Source organism: Gymnoscopelus microlampas (assembly GCF_963454915.1).
Source record: "Gymnoscopelus microlampas genome assembly, chromosome: 3".
Taxonomy (NCBI): Eukaryota; Metazoa; Chordata; class Actinopteri; order Myctophiformes; family Myctophidae; genus Gymnoscopelus; species Gymnoscopelus microlampas.
Genome location: NC_139940.1, coordinates 53,851,911 through 53,876,249, shown reverse-complemented (window position 1 = coordinate 53,876,249; position 24,339 = coordinate 53,851,911). Strand labels below are relative to the sequence as shown.

The window sequence follows — 24,339 nt, the reverse complement described above, 5'->3', positions numbered from 1 at the left end:
TACATATATATATATATATATATATATATATATATATATATATATATATATATATATATATATATATATATATATATATATATATATATATATATATATATATATATATATATATATATATATATATATATATATATATATATATATATATATTCAAAGATTTACGCAAATTTTCATGATAAAAAAAATATCACACCCTGTGTGAAGGAAGCGGTGCCTTTGGGGCGGGCCTTAACTCATTTCAGTTCGTCCCTATTGGTGGTCTGAGTCCACTTACCAAATTTGTACTTGGTAGCATGCTGCAAACTGGAATGATGGCTGTTTAAAGCCCAGCCAATGGGCAGACAGAGGGGGCGGGGCTTAAGTAATTACAGTTCGTCCCTATTGGTGGTTTTAGTCCATGTACAAAATTTGTACTCCGTAGCATGCTGCGAACTTGAGTTATGGCTGTTTAAAGGCCAGCCAATGGGAAGACAGAGGGGGCGGGGCTTCAGCAATTAATACTCGTCCCTATAGACCAATTCATTGTTTACTAACATTGAGACTGGATGCGCAGGTGATTGTTTCACGCAATCAATTTCCAACCTGTTGTTTCGGGGTGCGCTAGTTTCAGCACACCCCAACCCCCTCTTGTGTGTTGGCTAGTGTGGCACGTCCTAGCGAGACCTGATAGAATGGGTTTCATTTAGCGCATACTGGTTGCACGCATACTGGTTCTTATCAGTGTGACGTCGTCTGTTAAGGGGTCTATGGGTGGTCTAAGTGCACATACCAAATGTGGACTTGGTGGCATGCTGCAAACTGGAGTTATAGCTGTTTAAAATCCCGCGCTCTAAACGGGCGGACGGACATAACATACGCTGGGGGTCCCTGTACCCCTCTTTGATAACCAGTGGCACGTGTGGCCAATGAGAGGAGAGATGGCATAGGCAATCTGCGAGTTTGTGTGTGTGTGTGTGTGTGGGTCTGTTTGTATGTGTTGCTTCTTTGCCGTGCTCATCCCGTGCTCATACGCCGTGCTGATACGGACATACGGACAAAGTCAAGTGTAGAGCGGTTGGCACCGCTAAAAAAAGCAGATCTACAAGCTCAGTGCCGCGCTATGAGCTTGCAGATCTGCTATTTTTGTATAGCCAAAGAAGCCTTAAAATAACACAGATGCGTTCCCGGATTGAATGGGTTAACCTTTCATCTCCATTGAGCACCTGGTTGATTTCGATGTTGTTTTATCTTGTTTGCTTCGCAGCGTCAGAGCCCAACCTGAAGGTGCGCTCCAGACTGAAGCAGAAGGTGGCCGAGAGGAGGAGCAGTCCCATGCTAAAGAGGAGAGACGGAAACGTCATGACTCCCTACAAGAAGAGAGCTCTGGAACTCATGGGTATGGAAGCAGTGTGTGCCTAAAGTCTGCTTATTAGAACCCGCCGTGGGCTTGTTTTCCTGCGAAGTTGCTCCTAAATAATGGAAGTTTTGGGTTGGCGTATATTTCTAACGTGTAGTTGCTTATTTGAGCTTGCTTCGGTTCAACCCATTAAGACCTGAGGCTGATTCTACAAAATGCCCTCTAAATCAGTGGTTCTCAAACGTGTTCGTAATTCAAAATGATTCAAACATTTCCCCAAAAAATCAAAAGTTTTCGAACACAAGATTTTTCTAAAATATTCAAAAATATAGTTGTACAAGCTTGCAGCCTTTTAATAGCCTAACATCTAAAATGACACTAAACTGAACACATGCTTTCCCGGTTTAAATGGGTTCTACAAATGCCCTATTTGTAACTATACATTTCAGGACAGGAATCGTTTTTTGGGGGTGCTACTGCTACGTACAGTATATAGCAACATACAGCTGTAATTTTTGAATAAATATTTGGAGTGTTTCAGAAAACTTAGGTCAAGATTTTTATAATTTTTTTTTGAAGGCCTCAGGCCTAAATGGGTTAAATCAGTAGTTCTCACACTTTCAAGATGTTTCAGAAATAGCAGTCTCGCCGTGAGCTTGTATATCTGCTATTTTTTGAATAGCCAACGCAACAATCTAAAATGACACAGATGCTTTACCGTTTTTTTTAAACCAATTTAACCCTTATATATTATACATTGGCTGTTTGAAAGTGGCAGTGGTGCACAAGAAATGTGTCACTCATCGACCCCGCGGTTTGTGAGATTAGCATCAGACACACACACACACAGACAGACAGACAGACAGACAGACAGACAGACAGACAGACAGACAGACAGACAGACAGACAGACAGACAGACAGACAGACAGACAGACAGACAGACAGACACACACACACACACACACACACAGACAGACAGACAGACAGACAGACAGACAGACAGACAGACAGACAGACAGACAGACAGACAGACAGACAGACAGACAGACAGACAGACAGACAGACAGACAGACAGACAGACCTTCTCATAGACCAGTGGTTCTCAACTTTTTCAGGCCGCGACCCCCCCAAAATAATCATATTTGAACTGGGGACCCCCCTAAATAATCATATTTGAACTGGGGACCCCCCTAAATAATCATATTTGAACTGTGGACCCCCCACCCTTGTAAGCACTTGGAATGTAGGAGTTGAGGCATTTTGACTCGGTTCCACAGATAAAAAAAAGAAAGAAATTAGGCGAGGCGTTTTTTTGTTTGTTTTTTTTTCAAAATGTTTGCGTCTTTTTTATATTATTTGAGAATTTGGCCAGTGTTTGACCATTTCTTATAGTGTAGTTTGTTGATTAGTTTTGATGTACAGTACTAATGGTCTTTTTTTCAACTCATTTACATTTTTGATTTTTAGGTATTAAAAAGGTCTTTAGATGGTCACTTCACTGTCATCTGGGGACCGCCCAAAAAGCATGCGGGGACTCCCCTGTGGGTGTCCCGACCCACGGGTTGAGAACCACTGTCATAGACGACCACGCTGTAAAAATAGCCCGCCACACACACACACACACCTCGTCACATGAAATCACACAGCAGCGTTTGCAGCTTGGAAGCCTTCATCTCGCTGATACAGACTGAGCGTTCTCTGTCCTTTTGTGATTGGCTGGCCGTTGCCATGACGTCAGTGCTCCGGTAACTGCATTATGTAACGTAGACACACACTGTTCTGTTCGTATCCAGTGAACATGAGCATCCTTTTCTTTTTTTTTCTCCAAAGCTTTTTTTTGTTTGTTTGTAGGAAGTCATCATCTAGAATAGATCATGGGTCTTCAACAGGGGGGCGTCCGGGGACCCCTAGGGGTTCCACAGAGTTACTACAGGGGGGGGGGTCGCCCAAATCTTGGCGCGGCACTCAAACCGAGTGCCGCGCGCGCTATGAGCTTGTAGATCTGCTATTTTTGAAAAATCGTGAAAATGTGTGCAAATCTTTATATATATTATTATTATTTTTTAAAGCAAACCTTTGTAACTGAAATCTTTGCTTCTGGGGGTCCCTGGAAGAACATATTTTTAATTTATTTTTTAAAAACCGTTAGGAATAAGAAGACATTTGCAGAATGCCCCAGAAGCAAAGATTTGAGTTACAGATTCGCTTTGATTAAAAATATAGATATTCAAAGATTTGCACAAATGTCACGATTTTTCAAAAAAATTGCAGATCTGCAAGCTCATAGCACGGCACTCTATGAGCTTGTAGATCTGCTATTTTTGAATAGCCAAAAACAAATCTTAAAATGACACACAGATGCGTTCCCGTTCTTAATAATGGGTTAAAAAAAAAAAAAAAGTCTTGAGAAGCACCTACCATGCCACCTGTATGGTGTAGCGTCCAGCATGCGAGCGGTTAAAAGTTAAAAATAAAGAGCAAGCAGCCTGCAGCCTGCAAGTAGCACATAATGACCATGGGACACCATGCACTTCATTGTAATTTGGCAGACGTGATTACACATTACATTGTTATGCGCCTGCAGCTGTGGTCCGTGCGTGCGCGCGCGCGTGTGTGTGTGTGTATTACTATACTTGTGAGGGTTAGATGTCACCACAAGATTAGTGGAATTGGAGAAACGGATCATTTTGAGGACATTTTTTCGTGCTCCTCAACGAGAGAAATTGTTGTTTCATGGTGTTAAAAAAATGTGTAGAGTTAAGGTTGACGATTTAACCCATTGAGACCTGAAGTCGATTCTACATGTCTCCTAAATCTCAACAGTATTCTGGAAAAAAACGTATGTTTCTATATCAGTGGTTCTCAATCTTTTTCATGTCAAGGACAAGGATCCCCAAAATTATGTATTTGGCCGCGGACCCCCATCAAAATATTTTGTTCCAGGGACCCCAGAAGCAAAGATTTGAGTTAAAAATGTTCTCTTTAAAAATATATATATATTCAAAGATTTGCACACATTTTCACGATTTTTCAAAAATAGCAGATCTACAAGCTCATAGCGCGGCACTCGGTGCCGCGCTATGAGCTTGTATATCTGCTATTTTTGAATAGCCCAAAGTGTAAAATAATGCTTTTTAGCTCAAATCTAAAAATGACACAGTTCCAGGTCTTAATGGGTTAAGGAAAGGAATTCAGGTTGGTGTTGGTGACTAGGATTAAACATTTAGAGCTTAGGTTTAGTGGTTAGAAGATAGAGTTATGCCTGATTTATGCTAGGTTGCGCGCCGGCGACGGCCTTAGGCTTACGGTTCAAAAACGCCAAAACGTTGTAAAAATGGCCTTCATAAAATTGCTTGCCTAAAATGTTGATGTCCTCATAGATATAGTAATACAAATGTATTGTGTGTGTGTGTGTGTGTGTGTGCGTGCGCGCGTGCGTGTGCGTGTACACACGTCTTAACTCCTCTCTTTCCGGATCATTCCACAGACTCCACGCCCACTAACAGCGCCCCCGGCTCGGGCCCCAGCTCTCCCATAGGGGCCTCCAGCGCCCTGGGCGCCGAAAACGGACCCTCCTCTCTGCCCACCACCACAAAAACAGAGGTATGATGACCCCCCCCCCCCCCCCCCCCCCACACACTCATCCAAAATACATAAGCACTGCTGTTTGTTTGCCAAGGAACGGCAATGAAAGACCCACAGCTGACGTCGTTATGTAACGTTATCGCGTCACGTCTGGGGGACACGGATATAAACAAGCCCCCTCTTATCTTACGGACACATCTTCGTGCATAAAATGTGACTTCATATACAGTGGTGGAAAGTAACTAAGTGCATTTACTTAAGTACTGTACTTAAGTACAATTTTGAGGTATTTGTACTTTACTTGAGTATTTCCAATTTCCAGTACTTTTACATCTACTCCACTACATCTCAGAGGCAAATATTTTACTTTTACTCCACTACATTTACTTGAAAACCTTAGTTACTAGTTACTTTTCAGATATAAACTATGATATAATTAAACGTACTGTAACCACTTTAGCCCTATTTCATACCTAGGCTATTTGAAAATAGCAGATCTACAAGCTCACAACGCGTCACATCGCGACGCGTTGTGAGCTTGTAGATCGGCTATTTTCAAATATTTAGTACTTTTACTTTTGGCACTTTAAGTACATTTTGATGCCAATACTTTTGTACTTTTACTCAAGTATTTCTTTTAACGACAGGTATTCGACTTTTACAGAGTATTTTTATATTGCAGTATTGGTACTTTTACTTAAGTAAATAATTTGAGTACTTTTTCCACCACTGTTCATATATCAAGAGTTGAAGTTGTTGTATGTGTCCTTGTGCTGCAGTAAAACAAAAACAAAAAAGGGCAGCCAGTGTTCATAAGCCTTCTGTCTTGTCACAGTCCAGTGCAAAGGGCTCCCCTGGCTGATGTTAAAGAGCCACATGTCTCTACCGTCCTGTCTCTCCGGCACACCCTCCTCCAAACGTGATGCTAAACACTACTCAGAATTCCGACATCCCGACCGTTAGGTTTAGTGTGAGGTTAGGGATGGGGTTAGTCATAATGGTGGCAGCGGGATGTCGGGATAATGGGCCGTTGGAATAATGATGCTCCAATGCTAACGCTGATGCTGCTCATCTTCTAAGCGATTATTTATCAATGACTTTGTCTGATTAATCAAATAATCGAGAGGTGTGTTTTTTTTCATTATAAGAAAAATATATCAACGACTCAATGTGAAACATTTTTTATAATGGATTATATTGATTAATGTGATTAACTATTTTATAAGTCCTATTTTATACTTTTTTTTTTCACAAAGAACCAGGAGATAACGCGACCCAAAAGATTCACTTCTCCATTCACTTCCCTGTTAAAATAATAACGGAGAAAAGAATCCCTTTTTTCCTGTGTTTTACTATGTATCTTTGAGCGAAGGCAGACAACAAATGTCAACGAGGTCTCGCGATGACCTCGTTGACATTTGTGAAACCACACAGTGAAACCCTCAGTGATTATTAGCAACCGTCAGGGGATCGACCATACTGGAGATAAATGTTCCGTGACTACTTGAGTGTTACTTGGTAAGAGAATCGCAAATTCCGGGCAGTAGGACCACACAGCCAGAAATAAGTCTGGCACTGAATGAGTTAAAATCTTCTTCTTTTTCTTTTTATGGAATCGATTAGTTTGATTAACTGTTCAATAAGGACATCCAATGAAGCCAGCCGACATCGCAAAAAAACAAACAACGGTGTTCTTTCTCCTCATACCTACCACTGTATGTCTTACATAAGGCTGTGCTATGCACTCCATTATTCAGCCTTGCTGAAGGATCTGGAGTTTAGGCGGTTCAGGGTTTTTTCTGTTTGGCTTGTCACTGTGTTCCCCGTCACTGTAGCCAGCCCCCGCGCTCCAAAAACTCGTACTGAAGGCGTTCCCCCCCCCCCCCCCCCCCTCCACCAAGAAAAAGATTCATGGCCAGGTTCCCGACCCCGCAAGCTCCCCGCGGACCCCCCCCCCCCCCCCCCCCCCGACTCACAAAGTGGAGGGTGGCAGATTATATGACAACATCCTTGAACAATGCTAAAGCGAGCAGCTGTGTTTTGCTTTAAAAAAAAAAAAAAGCTTTCGCTGTTTACTCTCTCTGGGACCTCCGGTGACACGGCGCGTCGGAGGGAAGGGTCTGACATGGAGGGAGGGGGGGGGGGGGGGGGGTTCTAAATTGACTTGCTTAAAAGTATTGGCATCAAAATGTACTTAAAGTACCAAACGTGAAAGTACTCATTATGCAGCACGTCCCATTTCGAGTTTTCAAATGTATAAACATCTTTTGAAAATAGCCGATCCACAAGCTCGCAATGCTTGTAGATCGGCCGTTTTCAAATGGCCTAAATGCATATAAGACTGAAGTGGTTAATGTTTTGTAATAATAATCAAAATCTACAAAGTAACCAGTAACTAAAGTGTTCAAATAAATGTAGTGGAGTAAAAAGTACACTATTTGGATCCAAGATGTACAGTAGTGGAGTAGAAGTCAAAATATTGGAAATTGGAAATACTCAAGTAAAGTACAAATACCTCAAATGTTGACTTAAGTACAGTACTCAAGTAAATGTACTTGTAGTTACCGTCCAACCACTGCTTTGGTAGCCACCAGACACCCACTCTCACACGTCAACAGCACAAACCCAGCAGGGTTTCGCCGCATCGCCGGCCTCAAGCCGAGACTCTCATGAAAGCGGTTGCTTGGAGCCACGTCGCGGCAGCGGTGGAAAAGAGTACTCAAGTGTTTTACTTAAGTAAAAGTATCAATACTGCAATGTAGAAGTACTCTGTTACAAGTAAAAGTCCGGAATTCAAAATTGACTCGAGTCAACGTAGAAAAGTATTGGTATCAAAATGTACTTAAAGAACCAAAAGTAAAAGTACTAATGTTTGAAAATAGCAGATATAAGTCTATTTTCAAGGTATAAAATAGGTCTAAAGTGGTTAATGTATGTTTTATAATGTAATCATTTATATCTGCAAAGTAACTAGTAACTAAAGTTTTCAAATAATTGTAGTGGAGTAAAAGTGCAAGGTTTGCCTCTGAGATGCAGTGGAGCCGAAGTAAAAGTGTTAGACGATTTGGAAATACTCCAGTAAAAGTACCCCAAAATTGTACTTAAGCAACAGCACTTGAGTAAATGTACTCAGTTACTTTACACCGCCGCATCGCGGGGGCCACCGGGACCTCATGCCATGTTGCAAAAAGCAAAAGGCCGTGTTTGTGCGCCGCCCGTTACACTAGGTGTCCTTTTACAGAGGAGTTAGGGGGGTTAGTGGGGGGGGGGGGTCCCGCGGGTCGTATACAGGGCCGGATATCCACGTACGGGTCACTGGGCGCCCGGTGGGGGGCGCCCCTGGAAAAGGATAAACACGGCTGTTGCCCCGAACCACATGCCGGGGCTCCGGCCGCGCCACTGGGTACAGGAAGTACGCCCCCGTCACAGCGCTGATGTTGTCCCAGACAGTAGTAGTAGTAGCCTCTGGAACACGTGGGGGACATAGACCTGTTTTTTTGGACAAAGTGTCCCCCAAATAGTCTTCCCAAATATTTCAAAAATGTTTTTTTTACAAATATGTGTTTAAAACAATTTGAACCCATTCTAACCGGGAACGCAGTTAATGACTTGTTTTAACCCATTAAGACCTGAGGCGATTCTTTAAAAAAATGTTTTCTAAATCCTAACGGTTTTGAATTTTTTTTTACGGGTTTTTCAAAAATAGCAGATCTACAAGCTCGTAGCGCGGCACTCGGTGCCGCGCTATGAGCTTGTAGATCTGCTATTTTTGAATTGCCAAAGAAATCTAAAGTGACACAGATGCGTTCCAGGTCTTAATGGGTTAAATAGATACAATTACACACCCCATGGAGACTGTTTTTTAAGTTTTTTGTCGCATTCCTAAGCCAATAAGTTGATGACCGGCAGGAAGATGCTAATGTCTCCGGTAGGAGACACAAATTTGACACTTTGTGTCTCCTACCGGACTGGCTTATAGGAATGCTACAAAAACAAAAAAAAATCTCCATGAATTCAAGTCTCCGTGGGGTGACTAATCGTTCGAAAAAAAAGTAACTATCCCTTTAATACAGACCATTTTCCAAAGCATGCTGTTGTATGACTAATCGATAGGAAAAAAAGTCATTTTGGGGGTGAACTGCCCCTTTAATCTATACTCCTTGACACGACGGCGTCGCTTGCCTGTGAAGATCGGTAAAATATTCGGCGAGTCACACTCGCCCCTGTGCTGGAGTATAAATTGCGTTTAATGGAGCGGCGAGGACATGCAACACAGGTTCTGAACCAGATTTGAACCCAGGTAAATAATATATGTGGCGGGACGGACGCGCGCTGTGCTTTGATGTGACGGTAGAGAGTTTTACCCGTCCGTAACGTCCTCGGCGGTACAGTAACCGTCAGCGTACGACCACCAGGTCGACCTTTTAGGTGCCCGCTGCTGTAGCGCCATCCGTCATAAAGGAAAAAAAGCCCCCCAGCCTTTGACCACCTGACAGCCAGGAGGGATGTCATTGGTGCATTAACATTTAACCCATTACGACGGGGAACGGCGCCTGTGTCCTATTTTTTTTTTATTTGTTTGGCTATTCAAAAATAGCAGATCTACAATCTGCTCTTTTTGAGAAATCATGAAGATTTGTGCAAATCTTTGAATATGTATATATATTTTAAAGCAAACATGTTTTAACTCAAATCTTTGCTTGATTCTACAAGTGTCTTCTAAATCCTAACAGTTTTCTGAAAAACGTATGTTTCTATATCAGTGGTTCTCAAACTTTTTCATGTCAAGGACCACTCAAAATGACATGTATTTGGCGGCGGACCCCCATCTCAAAATGTTCAGTTCCAGGGACCCCCCAGAAGCATAGATTTTAGTTAAAAAACGTAAAAAAAAAAGAAGATATTCAACGATCCAAAAAAAATATAGCAGGTCCGCTGTTTTTGAATAGCCAAAGTAGTTGGTGGTTACACAAGATGCGTTCCTGGTTTGAATGGGTTAACACCGCCTGCTCTTGTTGCTTTTTTGAAATGGTCCGTGGCGGGATCTCCGATCCGTCTCCATTGTCCAGAATCTCTCCTCGTTTACTCCTAATGTGTAAACAGAGTTGTGTTAGCATAGGCTCTATGCACAGCAGCCATATTATCACTTCCTTCACAGGTGTTACCAATGACACTAATATAGAGATGCACGATATTGAAATTATGACCGATATCCGATACCCGATTATTTGCTTGGTCATATCGGCCGATACCGATCCGATACCGATATATTATATATTATATTTATATTGAGCTCATTGCTGAATTTGTTTTATTTTATTTTGTTTTACTGGTGAAAGTTGATGGTAAACCCCCCTCTCCACTAGCCCTACTGTGATGAAAAATATTTATGGAATAAATACATTAATTATATATACTAGACCATACCCGGTCGACGCATCCGTGGGGGGATATGCGCACATGATCTGGCAACCCGGGAGGCGACATTGTTTGACACATAAACGCTAATAAGAAGCTGAGATTTGATGGAATTGAAAAACGGGCTTCACAGTTAAGTTCAGATGGTAATGGTCAATGGCTGTGTGCAAAATCAGAGCAATTGGTCCAGCCACTGAGGAGAACCGGGTAGCTTCACCTACCACTACAGACACCACTACAGACAGACAGAGGTTACTAGAATTATAGTAGGATTCTTCTAAGTAACAAACTTAACTATGACATCATTTTTGTATGCTATAAGCCATCACAGAATGATTTGCATCTTTGTATGACACAAAACCATGTTATGTGGCCTATGGAACTAAGATCATTGAATCTAGTTTGTTATTAGTGTTATTCATATTGTCTGTTGCCTAAATTCATAAGCCTCTGCTCTAACATTGTGGGGACTGCTCCGCCTCCAAGTGCTGTAGGTCGGTAGTCAGTAGCTCCTGATTACGCCCAATGAATAGTCTGACAAATCGCGGGTAGGTCCGTGTATCGCCTACTCGCCCATTCAATGGTCTGATATAACGTGATAATCTCCCATTCAGTGTATTGATAGCATTCGAAGCCGGTGTCTAAACAATAAAGCCCCCCTTAGCTCTCCCAATCACAACTCCCTGGAGCCACCACTGTGTGTGTGTGTGTGTGTGTGCGTGCGTGCGTGCGTGCGTGCGTGCGTGCGTGCGTGCGTGCGTGCGTGCGTGCGCGCGCGCGCGCGCGCAACGAGTGTTTGTTACGTCGATGTTAAATAACGACGCAATGTACACATTCGTGTTGAAAATATATCCTCCGCAGTTTCACTACTCTAATCTAATTTAAGATGTACAAGAAACCCTCTGACTGTTCTGGGTATGAACTATGGACGTTAAGAGTTTGCTGTTAGTTTCGACTACTTTCTGTTCACGTAGCAGTTTAGCCTAGCAGCCTGTTGCGCAGTGAGTGCACTCACTGTCTCTGTCTGAGAGAGACAGCATGTAGAGTGCGTGGAGGGGGGAGGAGCTACAGCCGACTCTCTTAAAGAGACATAGACAGGCAGAGAGACTGCTCTCGTTCATTTTATTATACAATATATACAATATCGGAGAATTTAATCGGGTTTATTTTGACATCGGTTCGATACCGATACGGCCGATATGGGCCGATATCGGCCGATATCGATACGTTACCGATTATATCGTGCATCCCTTCTAATGAAGACTCTGTTCCATTTAGTGTAGCACAGTGGTTTCCACGACCCCCATAACTCTGAGAGTGTACAAATGGAACCAAATGGACCCGTAAGGGTCCATTTGGTTCCATTTGTACACACCTGTGTACACACCTGTGTTACACACCTGCAAGGGGCCATTTGGAAGCCCATGAGAGTCCCTGGACCCCAACTGTAGACCCACTGGTGTAGCAGAGTGTTTCCAGTGAGCCAACATGCACAATATCAGCAACCCTGACTCTGTTTGACCAGAATGGAACAGAGCCTTCATTAGTATCATTGGTAACACCTGTGAATGTCTTCATAATATGGCTGCTGTGAATAGAGCCTATTGCAACTGAGAGAAATCTATGTAACGAAAACTGTGAATTGTGCATTTTCTGTCAGAAATAGTTACACGTCTCTCTCTCTCTCTCTCTCTCTCTCTCTCTCTCTCTCTCTCTCTCTCTCTCTCTCTCTCTCTCTCTCTCTCTCTCTCTCTCTCTTGTCTTTGATGTAGCGCTGGCCCTCGCAGCCTCGGTTATTCCGACCCGAGGGCTCGGTGTCCATGCTGAGCCTGTACACGTCTCCCTCCCTGCCCAACATCACCCTGGGTCTCTCTGCCGCCTCCGCCCCGCTCAGCGTGAGTATATAACCTCCATGTGTCCCACGTCCAGTGGTGGAAAAAAGTAAAAGTATCAATAGTAGAATTGCAATGTAGAAGTACTCTGTTACAGGTAAAAGTCAGGGAATTTAAAACGTACTTGAGTAAAAGTACAAAAGTATTGGTATCAAAATATACTTAAAGGTAGGGTAAGTGATTTTCTTTGGTTAAAATAAGTGTTAAATAGCTCTATCATTTATCAGGATAAAGAACTCAGTCAGGATACAGATTAAACAAGTGAAATGGAAGTGATGACACAAAGAAATGAGCAGAACAAATTGGAACTGGAACACTATAAAAAATAAAGCTGATACATGGGTACTCTCTCCTGATTGGCTGAAGTTTTGTCACCTACCTGAAAATGTATTTTCTCTTTATTAAAGAGCTGGAGAGACAGGAAGACTCCTGTTACTGAACAAACACTCTATAGCAATGATTACTATCAGAATATAGTATTTTAACCTTTTAACAAAAAACGTTTTGTTATGACCAAAAGATATCACTTACCGTACCTCTTTAAAGTACCAAAAGTAACTAAAATGCAACCAAGTGTAACATTAGCCATTACGACGCCATCAAGGCATCGGCAAAACCCATTTTAGTCGACTAAATCTTATGATATTCAGGCGACTAAAACTAGACACAAACGACTTGCTTTGATAGATAACCTGGATGTTTTGGCCTCAACGGGAGTACACCCAGAGTTCCTCTGGGGCCCGGTCTGTCTGTTGAAAGACCGGGCCCCGTCAGTTGGCCGTGCGTGGATCCTCCGTACGGCCAGAGGGTTCTGACCTCTGACCCCCAGCGGTTTTATAGCCCTTAGATAAATATTGTCCTTAAGTGTCTGATGTCAGGGCCTGTCTCATCTCCCCCCTGTTACCTCATTCATCACCGCTTTTTAAAAAGTCCAAGTTCCACTCAAGCGCAGTCCCAGATAACACACACGGCACATGATAGATCATCTTTAAGCTCGCCTGGCACATTCCTCCGGCTGTGCCCCCCCCCCCCCCCCCCCGGCCCATTGACGGCCTCGGGTTACAGCGTCGCGCGATGAACGATTTTTGCAAACGCAAAGAACCCGATTCATTCAATGAGAAGAGGGGATCTTTGCACAATGGAGTGTGTATGTGTGTATAGGCAGTACAGTTCAGAGTGTTCATTTAAATCCACTGCTTATAGTAGGATGGGAAAATGCACTGCTTCTTACTAAACCATCATCCATATAGTGTGTTTGTTCAGTAACATGGATCTCTCTCCAGCTCTCTAGTAAACCAAAAAAAGATGTTTCCAGGTTGGTAAACAAGTGAAATTGGAAGATGAAACAAACAAAATGAGCAGAACAAAACTAGAGGTTACGAATGTAACCCCGGTTTTAGTAGGTTCGGAGTTTACTACTCACTATGGGATATCAGCTTCCTCAGTGCATCGCCTGAGGGCGCTGATATCCCATAGTGAGTAGTAAACGGAGAACTGTGGTAAAACTGTATCTGGCTAAAATGTGTATCCTCCCGACCCTGAAAATGTATTTTCTGTTCACTAAAGAGCTGGAGAGACGGGAAGAGCCCTGTTACTGAACAAACACTCAATAGCAATGACAGTCAATGACAGTCAAAAACTGTTAGGATTTAGATTTTTTTAAAGAATCGACTCAGGTCTTAATGGGATAAACCCGGTTCCCGGAAACGATTCCAAGTGTGATAGAACCGATTTCGGTTCCTCGCCCGGTTTCCGGAACCCCAACCCTAAAGTGCCGATGTTTCTTCTCCCCTTTCCTCGTCCTATATAGGCTGCCATAGGCCTGAAGGAGCGCTCCACAGAGGTCAGACACGGTCTGCCGGGGCAGCTCCTGGGCCCCGTGCCCCTGCAGACCAGCCTGCAGAGCGGCCTGCAGAGCAGTCTGCAAAGCAGCCTGCAAAGCAGTCTGCAGAGTGGCCTACAGAGCAGCCTACAGAGCAGTCTGCAGAGTAATCTACAGAGCAGTCTGCAAAGCAGCCTGCAGAGCAGCCTGCAGAGCAGCCTGCAGAGCAGCCTGCAGAGCAGCCTGCAGAACAGCCTGCAGAACAGCCTGGAGACCAAAGTGAGCCCCAGTCAACAGGCTCTGCTCCAACACCTGCTCCAGAAGGAGCAGATGAGACAACAGAAGATCCTCAACGCCGGTGAGTTCTGAACACCCAAACATAAAATGACTTGTCTTTTTAGTTCTACTGGATCTATCCTCCACTAGTCCCTCACTAACATTTTAGTTTGTATTTGTTGACGAAATCGTCAATATATATTTAGTTTTAGTCGTCGTAGCTTCGTTTTTATTTAGCTTCTATTTAGTTTTCGTCAGTGAAAAAAGGTAGTCGACAAAATCAACACTGCGATGAGACTAAAAAAACAAAAAAAAATGACTGCTGTAGGTTCAATGGTGTCTTGGTTTGTGAATAATGGCGTATTCATGTGTGTGTGTGTGTGTGTGTGTATGCCGGTGTTTGATCCAACAGGCCAGGGCCCCGTGGTGGTGTCGTCTCACCCCCAGTCCCCTCTGGCCATGATGAAGGACCGGGGGCCGTCGGCCGCCGCCGCCAACGTCGGGCGGCCCAAGCTGCCCAAGCACCGGCCCCTGAACCGCACCCAGTCGGCCCCGCTCCCCCAGAACACGCTGGCCCAGCTGGTCATCCAGCAGCAGCACCAGCACTTCCTGGAGAAGCAGAAGCAGTACCAGCAGCAGATCCACATCAATAAGGTATACAATCGCTAGCTTTGGCTTTACATGTGGTCGTCCCCGTCCCCCCCCGGCGAGTGCCGCGCTTTGAGCTTGTAGATCTGCTATTTTAGAGACATCTTGAAAATGCGTGCAAATCCTTTGAATATAGAACTGGAACTACATATCTTGGGATGGGGGGTCCAAATACATATCATTTTGGGGGTCCTTGACATGAAAAAGTTTGAGAACCGCTGCCTTTAGGGCAGTGTTTCTCAAACTGTGGGTCTGGGCCCATTTTGGGGCTGCGAGTAAATGTCCCTTTTTTTGTTTTGTATATAAATATATATTATCTGAAAAGATTTCCATTCATTCAAAAAAATGCTAACATTTTGTGTCCGGTACTTTTCTTTGTTCCAATGCATTTGATACAGAATTTTTTTGTCTTTATTTTTTTTTTTAAAGGAAAAATGTGACAGCAATAACAATAAGGGGGGAGGGATGGGAAAAGGGAGAAAATGAAAAATGCAAATTGTTTACCTGCTTTCATGTAAAAACTGTGAAAATAATAAAAATATCTGTTAAAAAAAAAAAAAATGCTAAAAGATAGATAAATAAAAAATAAATGAAAGGCATTCCATACAAAAGGATAAAATAAATTAAGAAGCAGTGAAAATAGGCGATCTATAAGCTCAGATGTGACGTGATGTGCGCTTGCAGATCGGCTATTTTCACTAGTTTGGGTCCCGGGGAGACATCAAATTTCAAATAAAGAATGAGATCATGTGTGGATCTTGGGATCCACATGGGAACGGCGTGACTCCAGTGTGGATCTAGGACTTCGAGGACTTTGAGCTTGTAGATCTGCTACTTTTGCTATTTTTGAATTTGAATCCCGAAAAGCAACAGTTTTGGACCTTTCCAACCGACAGAGACCCTATGTTCAAGTATAAAGTAAGGTCGAGAATCTCAGTGGTACAGCGTTATGTCTCAGCACACTGACTCGAGGGACCAGTGTAAAATGTCACCCGCCCGTACCACGTCAAACGAGTCAACAATTTAAGTGGTTTAAATCTAACCTCGAAAACCACCTGGAAAGTCTAGACTCCTGACTTTCCCATCGCATTTTAAAAAACCTTTAAGTGCTCTGCTTGAGGTCTCCTGAGGTCTTATGCAGATTCTTCTTTTGTTTCTTTTTCCTTCACCGGAGGGAGTCCGATATAATCGTTTTAAACACATAAATGCCGAAACTATTTTTAGATTTTTGTGTGTGTGTGTGTGTGTGTGTTGGGGTAAAAGCATCTGTGGGCAGCTCAGGTTTGCAGAGCCAGGGAGCCCTGGGGTTCCCGGCTCGTCGTCCCCAGGAATCCCGGTGTTATTTCTGCTAAGTAAAGAACTTCTCCTACCCGACTTCAAATAAAAGGGGGGAAAGAAATGCTTCCCCCTGCACTAATTCTGTTATCTTAGCTTAAGGCAATCGCTGCCTGTTCGCATGCGAACCCCCTGTGAAATTCAATTCAGCCTCCACAAGTTCAAATGAAGGGAAAAAGCGTGGCCCAGAATACATGCTTTTGTTCCCCGCTGTGGCAATATTTGTGTTTCTGCGAGCGGGCCTCGGTGACCTCGCAGTCAGTCCGCTGAGTGTAATTATTCGGCTGTGTGCATGTGTGTGTGTGTGTGTGTGTGGGGTGGCGGACACTGTGAAAGGCAGCATTGTGTGAACTCACACACTGATTTGGACCAAAACACTACGGGGGAGCCATAGAGAGAGAGAGAGACGCAGCCAGCCCAATGAAACGCGACACAAAGCAACACCCGCTCTTATTGACTTGTACCCGGTGCTCTGTGTGACTTAGCACTCTCTAGTCAAGTCCCTTCATGTAAAATGCATGCCTATAGAGCTTAATTCAATAGCTCACGGCAAGCTTTAACAACCCATTCAATCCAGGGAACGCTTCTGTGTCTTTTTAAGATTTCTTTGGCTATTGAAAAATAGCAGATCTACAAGCTCATAGCGCGGCACCGAGTGCCGCGCTATGAGCTTGTAGATCTGCTATTTTTTGTAAAATCTCGAAAATGTGTGCACGTCTTTGAATATATATATATTTTTAAAGCAAACATTTGTAACTCAAATCTTTGCTTCTGGGGGATTCTACAAATGTCTTCTATATCCTAACAGTTTTTTTGAAAAACGTTTCGATATTTTTCTGTTTCTATATCGGTGGTTCTCAAACCTTTTCATATCAAGGACCCCCAAAATGATATGTATTTGGCTGCTCAAAATATTTTTGTAATAGGGACCCCCAGAAGCAAAGATTTGAGTCAAAATGTTACCCCTTAAAAAAAATGTATATATTCAAATGTTTGCACACATTTAAAAACATGTTATGAGCTTGTATATCTGCTATTTTTGAATAGCCAAAAAAAATCTAAAATGACAGAGATGCGTTCCCGGTCTTAATGGGTTAATAGCTGAAGAAAGCAAGCTTTGAGCAAAGGTCAGTCGACCCATTAAAACGGACCGGGCGGCCTGACGCGAACCTTCGGCGCTGCTCAGGCCTGAACCTCATGAGATCGCATGAAAGGGCTTTAGCAAAGTGGAAGGTTATAAATGGCCACTAATCAGGGATGAGCCCTCTGTGTTTACCAGAGAGGCCTCTCTCTCAATCCCGCTCTTAATTAATTTCCTAGCGCAGGCAGGCAGGCAGGCAGGCAGGCAGGGGCCTCGTTGACCGCCCCGCCCCTTGCACTGCAGTACCCGCAACAGCAGGGGGCACTAATGGAAATTTACAGGAGCTTAATGGAAATGTGTGTGTGTGTGTGTGTGTGTGTGTGTGTGTGTGTGTGTGTGTGTGTGTGTGTGTGTGTGTGTGTGTGTGTGTGTGTGTGTGTGTGTGTGTGTGTCAGTGGTGGACAAAGTACTCAAATATTTTACTTAAGTAAAAGTATCAATATTGTAATGTGGAAGTGCTCTGTTACAAGTAAAAGTCCGGAATTCAAAATTGACTTGAGTAAAAGTACAAAAGTATTGGTATCAAAATGTACTTAAAGTAAAAGTACTAAAATGTTTGAAAATAGCAGATCTTCAAGGTCACAACGCGTTGTGAGCTAATACATAGGCTATTTTCAAATAGCCTAGGTATAAAATAAGGCTAAAGTGGTTAATGTATGTTTTATAATGTCATACTTTATATCTGCAAAGTAACTAGTAACATAAGTTTTCAAATAATTGTAGTGGAGTAAAAGTACAATATTTGGTTTGAGATGTAGTGGAAAGTGAAAGTATTGGAAATTGGACATACTCAAGTACAAACGCCTCAAAATGTTACCTTCCACCACTGTGTGTGTGTGTGTGTGTGTGTGTGTGTGTGTGTGTGTGTGTGTGTGTGTGTGTGTGTGTGTGTGTGTGTGTGTGTGTGTGTGTGTGTGGGGGTATAAAGAGCATGATCTAATGGCAGGCTAAAGAGGCTAATTCTCGACTGAAGGAGGTTATTTATACAGGGCCTACATTCTGTAGCCAACGGGCGTTATAGTGCTGCTTACCAGCTGTGCCAGCAGGGCGAGGTGCTTTTTACTACGGGGTCCCCAGAGCCCCCCCCCCCCCCCCCACAAAAAAAATATGCTGAAGCGTCTTCTTCGTTTTCTCCGAGAGAGCCTCAGCTTGGAAGATGCATATAGGCTCTATTCACAGCAGCCATAGTATGAAGACATTCACAGGTGTTACCAATGATACTAATGAAGGCTCTGTTCCATTCTGGTCAAACAGAGTCAGGGTGCTGATATTGTGCATGTTGGCTCACTGGAAACACTCTGTTACACCAGTGGGTCTACAGTTGGGGTCCAGGGACCCTCATGGGCTTCGAAATGGCCCCTTTACAGGTGTGTAACTCTGAGAGTGTACAAATGGAACCAAATGGACCCGTGAACAATTTTGAGGTACTTTTACTTTACTGGAGTATTGCCAGTTGTCTGTACTTTTAGTAAAAGTAACGGACCATGCATGTATAGAGCCCTAAGTATATTAAGGGTTTAAGTGGTTAATTTGATAGAATCCCTCGATACTTTTCTACAACAAGAAACTATCAGCAGACTGGTTGCATTGTGCGTTGCATGCAGTCAGTAGTTATATAGGAAAGCATCGGTTTCAAACCCTGCCTGACCTAGGACAATTGTTTATACTGGCACATGAGAAGTACTGTAGGCTACAAATACAAGATGCTTTGTCCTAGTTTGGCTTGTAAAAAAGCCCAGCTTGCATCAAGGCATTTAATAAACCCTCGAATGACATTTAAATTGAATACAAATAAGCCGTCAGCCCTTATAGTTTTTAGGACAAAGTTCGAAACAAATTAAAGTTGGTGACCTCTTCAGCTAAATTACCCAAACGTTATTATGCTAGGGCTCGCATGCTGCGAAGTGACAATGTTCTGTTAATACCACTCTAAACGTATTGCGCTCAGCAGCCAGCCAGTTATTAAAGTGGCATAAGCCGCGATGTGGCCAAATATGTAGACACACCGCCAGTTGGCATGCCACTGAAAGCTTGCTAGAAAACTAGAAAGCACTGTGGGAAGCTAATGGCAGCCGTCCTGTCAAAATGTCCTCGACATGACAAACTAGAAATGCACTCGCTCCACATGCTATATGTATAGGGCTAAGACCTTTCGCTGTGATCTTTTTGGGATTCTTTTTTTGCTTTTTACCCCTTTTTCCTCACCAATTTAGTCGCCAATTAATTCCTCCCCACACACATCTTTGTGCTACTATTGTATCCTACTGGCTCACCTGCCAGTGAGGAGCCCCCACCGGTAGGAGCTTCCGTTCTACTCCTCCCGCCCTACACTCCCTGCTGACGCGAACAGCCTTCTACCAGGCTGTTGAAGGCAAAAGGGACGAGGCTTCCCCTATTGGGCGCGCGCGCGGGCGGGGACTTCTTTGCTCTACAATAGAAGAGTTAGGACGTCACATTCTAATCCAGCCCGAACACCCGATCTCAGCACAGGCCTCAGTGGCGCACCTCGCTAATCATTGGAGTACCGACCCACTACCTCCGGGAGTGTGGGTTCGACTCCCGCTTGGGACAATATTTTTTCAAACAACCGCCGACTACTTTTTTTCGGCGATAAAGTATACGTTTTTCTCCATGACGCGCCGACTCAGCAGACCTTGAGGCCGAGGAGTCGCACACGAATGCCCGCGACGACCGGCCGATGGTCTGCTAGTCGACTAAAGCGCCGTCCGAGTTGTATACCGATAGGCACAGAATCGTAAATGATGTTGTGGGGACTGCGTTTGCCCCAACTGCCACTCACTGCACTAACATAGCCCGCCAGCCCCGCCCCCTTCTGCCTTCAACAGCCTGGTAGAAGGCTGTTCGCCCCCGCTGACAGGTGCCCCCCCCAGCCCGTAGGAGTACATGCAGTGACCAATATCACCCTGCTCCTCCCCGCCCGGCTTCCCTCCCCCTGAACACGGGCCAATTGTGTCCTTGTAGACGCCCGACAAAGCCGGAATGCACCACGGTGGATTCGAACCCCCAGACTCCGCCGTGGTGGGCAGGCACTTTACCACTGCGCCACCTGAGCGCCCCCCCCCCCCCCCCCACTAGACCTTTTTATTATTTTCTAGGGGCATTTTTTTAAGCCTTTATTTGATAGCTACAGTGAAGAGAGACAGGAAATGGCAGGAGAGAGAGAGACAGGCAAGGACATGCAGCAAAGGGCCTCGGGTCGGATTCGAACCTTTGTCGGCTGTGCAAGGACTGAGCTTTAATGTTATGCTCCCTACCCGGTGAACCACAGGGTATTAAATAGGGTATTAAATGTATAAATGGTGTATTTATATATATTGTTCCAAAGCGCTATACAATGGGCCTTACATTCACACACACATTCACACACCGACAGCAGAGGGAACCATGCAAGGCACCAACCTGCTAATCAGGAGCAATTAGGGGCTAATTCGGCACTAACTCTGGGGGAGCCCGGGATCGAACTGGGAACCCTCTGGTTCCCAAGCGGCCGCTCTAAGCCACACCTAAGCCACTAACACCCCCCCCCCCCCCCCAATAGTGTAGGTCCTGACCTGACCCCACCCCCAACTCATCTGCCAAGTTTGGTCCAAGTTGGATTAAAACTGTCTGAGTGTATTTCTGTGACAGACAGACAGACAGACAGACAGACGCTGGCTAATGCAATTCACCTGCTTTGCTGGGAGTGGGTATAATGTTTTAACTGACATTTTTGAAGACATTTAAAGACATTTTTGCATTTGGCATTTGCCCTGTAAACCATTAAATTTGCAATAGCAAATCCGCACTTAACCCATTAACACCCGAGGCCCATTCTAAAGGGTTAGGCCTGAGGCCGATTCCAAAAAATATATAAAAAATGAAAGATATCTCAAAATATGTTGTTCCAGGGACCTCCAGAAGAAAAGATTTGAGTTACAAATGTTCGCTTTAGAAATATATATATTCAAAGATTTGCACACATTTTCACGATTTTTCAAAAATCTACAAGCTCATGAATCCCGGTCTTAATGGGTTAAAGCATTAACACATCATTTATAACGAGGCAGAATGTAGTGTAATCACAGCGAACACACAGTCTCCGTTTCATATTTGGAAGAGCCGTTTTGAACACACCCCAGCGTTCACACTCGGATGACCTGTATGATTGTCTGTCCCGGTCCATTTCACTGGACAGAATACATAAACAGCAGTAAAGCATCATTTATTCTTATCATCAGCGTTTTTGGGACAGTGCCTCAATTTTCCAGCGTTGATTGATTAGACATCAGACTAAAATAAAAAAGGAAAAGCAAAACACATTAACGCTGTGCAGCAACACGCAGCGATCACAAAACCCACCAAAGAAAACACCTTTGGAAAAACAAGTTTCTAGTGCAGAGATATCCTAGTCACACGTCAGAATGTGTTTTATTCAAACGCTCGGTTCCATTTTTAGGAATGTTTTATCTAACCTGCTGAAAACATTTACAGGACAATCGAACATTTTTATACGTGTCTTGATATACATAACTCCACCCCCTTTTGGTGGAGTTTAGCAGAAAGTTTGAGGATCCAATGGAGTTTTTAATACTTTTCCTTGGTTCAATATTTTTTTTTACCAACACACACACACACACACACACACACACACACACACACACACACACACACACACACACACACACACACACACACACACACACACACACACACACACACACACACGTAAAGGGTGTTCAATAGCCCTGATTTATGGGAAAAAAATCACACCCAGTGTGAAGTGGGCGGTGTGTGGTCATCACAACATGACTCACTTTAAAAAAGAATAACTGCCTTTTTTTAAAGTCCATACTGCTATTCATAGGGCTGCACATGTGTCATGTGTTTCGCTAGCCAATCACAGTCCTGAATTTGCAAAGTCAGCCAATCACATTACAGTTAGTGGTGATGACACTAGCTGTAATGTGATTGGCTGACTTTGCAAAAGTATCGATTTGCATTAACAATGGAAGGGTTAGGGGTATACAATGCGTTGTAGACTATTGGCCAATCACGGTGCAGGATTGGTCAGTGTCCAAAACTCACTTATAGGGGGCGGTTACACCGCCCCAAAAAATGCAAAAGCTTGTAGATCAGCTATTTTCAAACGGCTGATGTGTTTAGTAGTATTATGAATTCACGGTTCGGGGGGCCCGATGTGTGTTCGCAGCTGCTGTCCAAGTCCATCGAGCAGCTACGTCAGCCCAACGCACACCTGCAGGAGTCCGAGGAGGAGGAGGAGGGGCAGCACGAGCAGGAGGAAGGGGGGCCGATGCTGCAGCAGCTCCAGCAGCAGCAGCAGCTCCAGCTACAGCTCCAGCAGCAGCAGCAGCAGCTCCAGCTCCAGCAGCAGCTACACAGGGAGCTGAGCATGCAGGACAGGCTGCCCCCCGGTGGCGTCATCCGGAAGCACACCCTCAGCGGCAGCTGCAGCAGCAGCGCCAGCGGCTCCAACGGCGAGCTCAACTGCTCCGGGGGGGTCGTCAAGGTCAAGGAGGAGCCGCCCGACAGCGAGGACGAGGCCCTGGCGTCCGCTCAGAGCCTGGAGATGACGGAGCAGCAGAGCGCCTACCTCCACCAGGTCAAAGGGCGCCTGGTGATAAGAGCCATGATCTAAGAGCTCCCAGAGAGAGAGAGAGAGAGAGAGAGAGAGAGAGAGAGAGACGGACTGGGACGACTTCACACACTCTCTAACATTCTACTGATAGTACTGACGGCACGCGTGCACGTGACACGTCACACACACACGCACGCGCACACGCGCACACACACACACACACACACACACACACACACACACACACACACACACACACACACGTACAAATGGAACCAAATGGACCCTTACGGGTCCATTTGGTTCCATTTGTACACTCTCAGAGTTACAGACCCATAAGGGTCCATTTGGTTCCATTTGTACACTCAGAGTTACACACCCATAAGGGTCCAATTGGTTCCATTTGTACACTCTCAGAGTTACACACCCATAAGGGTCCATTTGGTTCCATTTGTACACTCTCAGAGTTACACACCCATAAGGGTCCATTTGGTTCCATTTGTACACTCTCAGAGTTACACACCCATAAGGGTCCATTTGGTTCCTAACTATCTATCATTTAGCTGGGGACCCCCTGGAACTCCCTGAAGGACCCCTGGGGGTCCCCGGACCCCACTTTGAGAACCACTGCTATAGAGCCACGGGTCCCAGCGCGCGCACACACACACACACACACACACACACACACAAGCACGTTTCTATTACTATACTCGTGAGGACGCCGACATTTGAAGACGGCATTGAAAATAGCTGAAAAACAGCCGAAAAGTAGCAGGTCTAAAAGCTTTTAGATCAGCTATGTTCTCTTGAATTCTACTATACTTGTGTGGGGACATCTGGCCTTCAAAAGTATAGTAATACAAACACACACACACACACACACACACACACACACACACAGTAGTCTCCCTGCCACGAGATGTGAACCTTTCTCACTCGAACCGCAGGCCCGTCGCGCCTCCTCCTCCCCCCCCCCGCGACCTTGCGACCCCATCCCCCCCCCCCCCCCCCCCCCCCCCACCACCACCACCAAGGACTGTTCTCGTTTGTGAACTTTGTGAAGTGATGATCTCTCTGTAAAGTATGTTTCATTGTCGTGTATATAATATATAAAAGGAAAAAAAAGAATTTAGACCATTTTTTTTTTGTTCTTTCTAAAGAGCTGCTTTTGGTTGTCTTTGAGTCCAACGTGGACGGAAGGTTTCAGTGTACATACTATACCCGTGGATTCTTAGGCACCTGAGATGATTTCTTAAAAGAGTGTGGGGGGGGGAGAGTTGGAATGT

The 24,339-nt window shown here is 44.4% G+C and overlaps 1 protein-coding gene across 1 annotated transcript in view; it reads left to right on the top strand.

Annotated features, from left to right (window-relative positions):
* Positions 1-23,237, top strand: part of hdac9b (histone deacetylase 9b) — a 79,613-nt gene extending 56,376 nt beyond the window's left edge. The window contains exons 6-11 of the mRNA XM_084053180.1: positions 1,247-1,378; positions 4,828-4,943; positions 12,116-12,238; positions 14,046-14,415; positions 14,746-14,987; positions 22,667-23,237. Coding sequence (XP_083909306.1) covers positions 1,247-1,378; positions 4,828-4,943; positions 12,116-12,238; positions 14,046-14,415; positions 14,746-14,987; positions 22,667-23,113 — 1,430 coding nt within the window. The 3' untranslated portion in view covers positions 23,114-23,237. The remainder of the gene's footprint in view (positions 1-1,246; positions 1,379-4,827; positions 4,944-12,115; positions 12,239-14,045; positions 14,416-14,745; positions 14,988-22,666) is intronic.
* Positions 23,238-24,339: the final 1,102 nt, after the last annotated feature.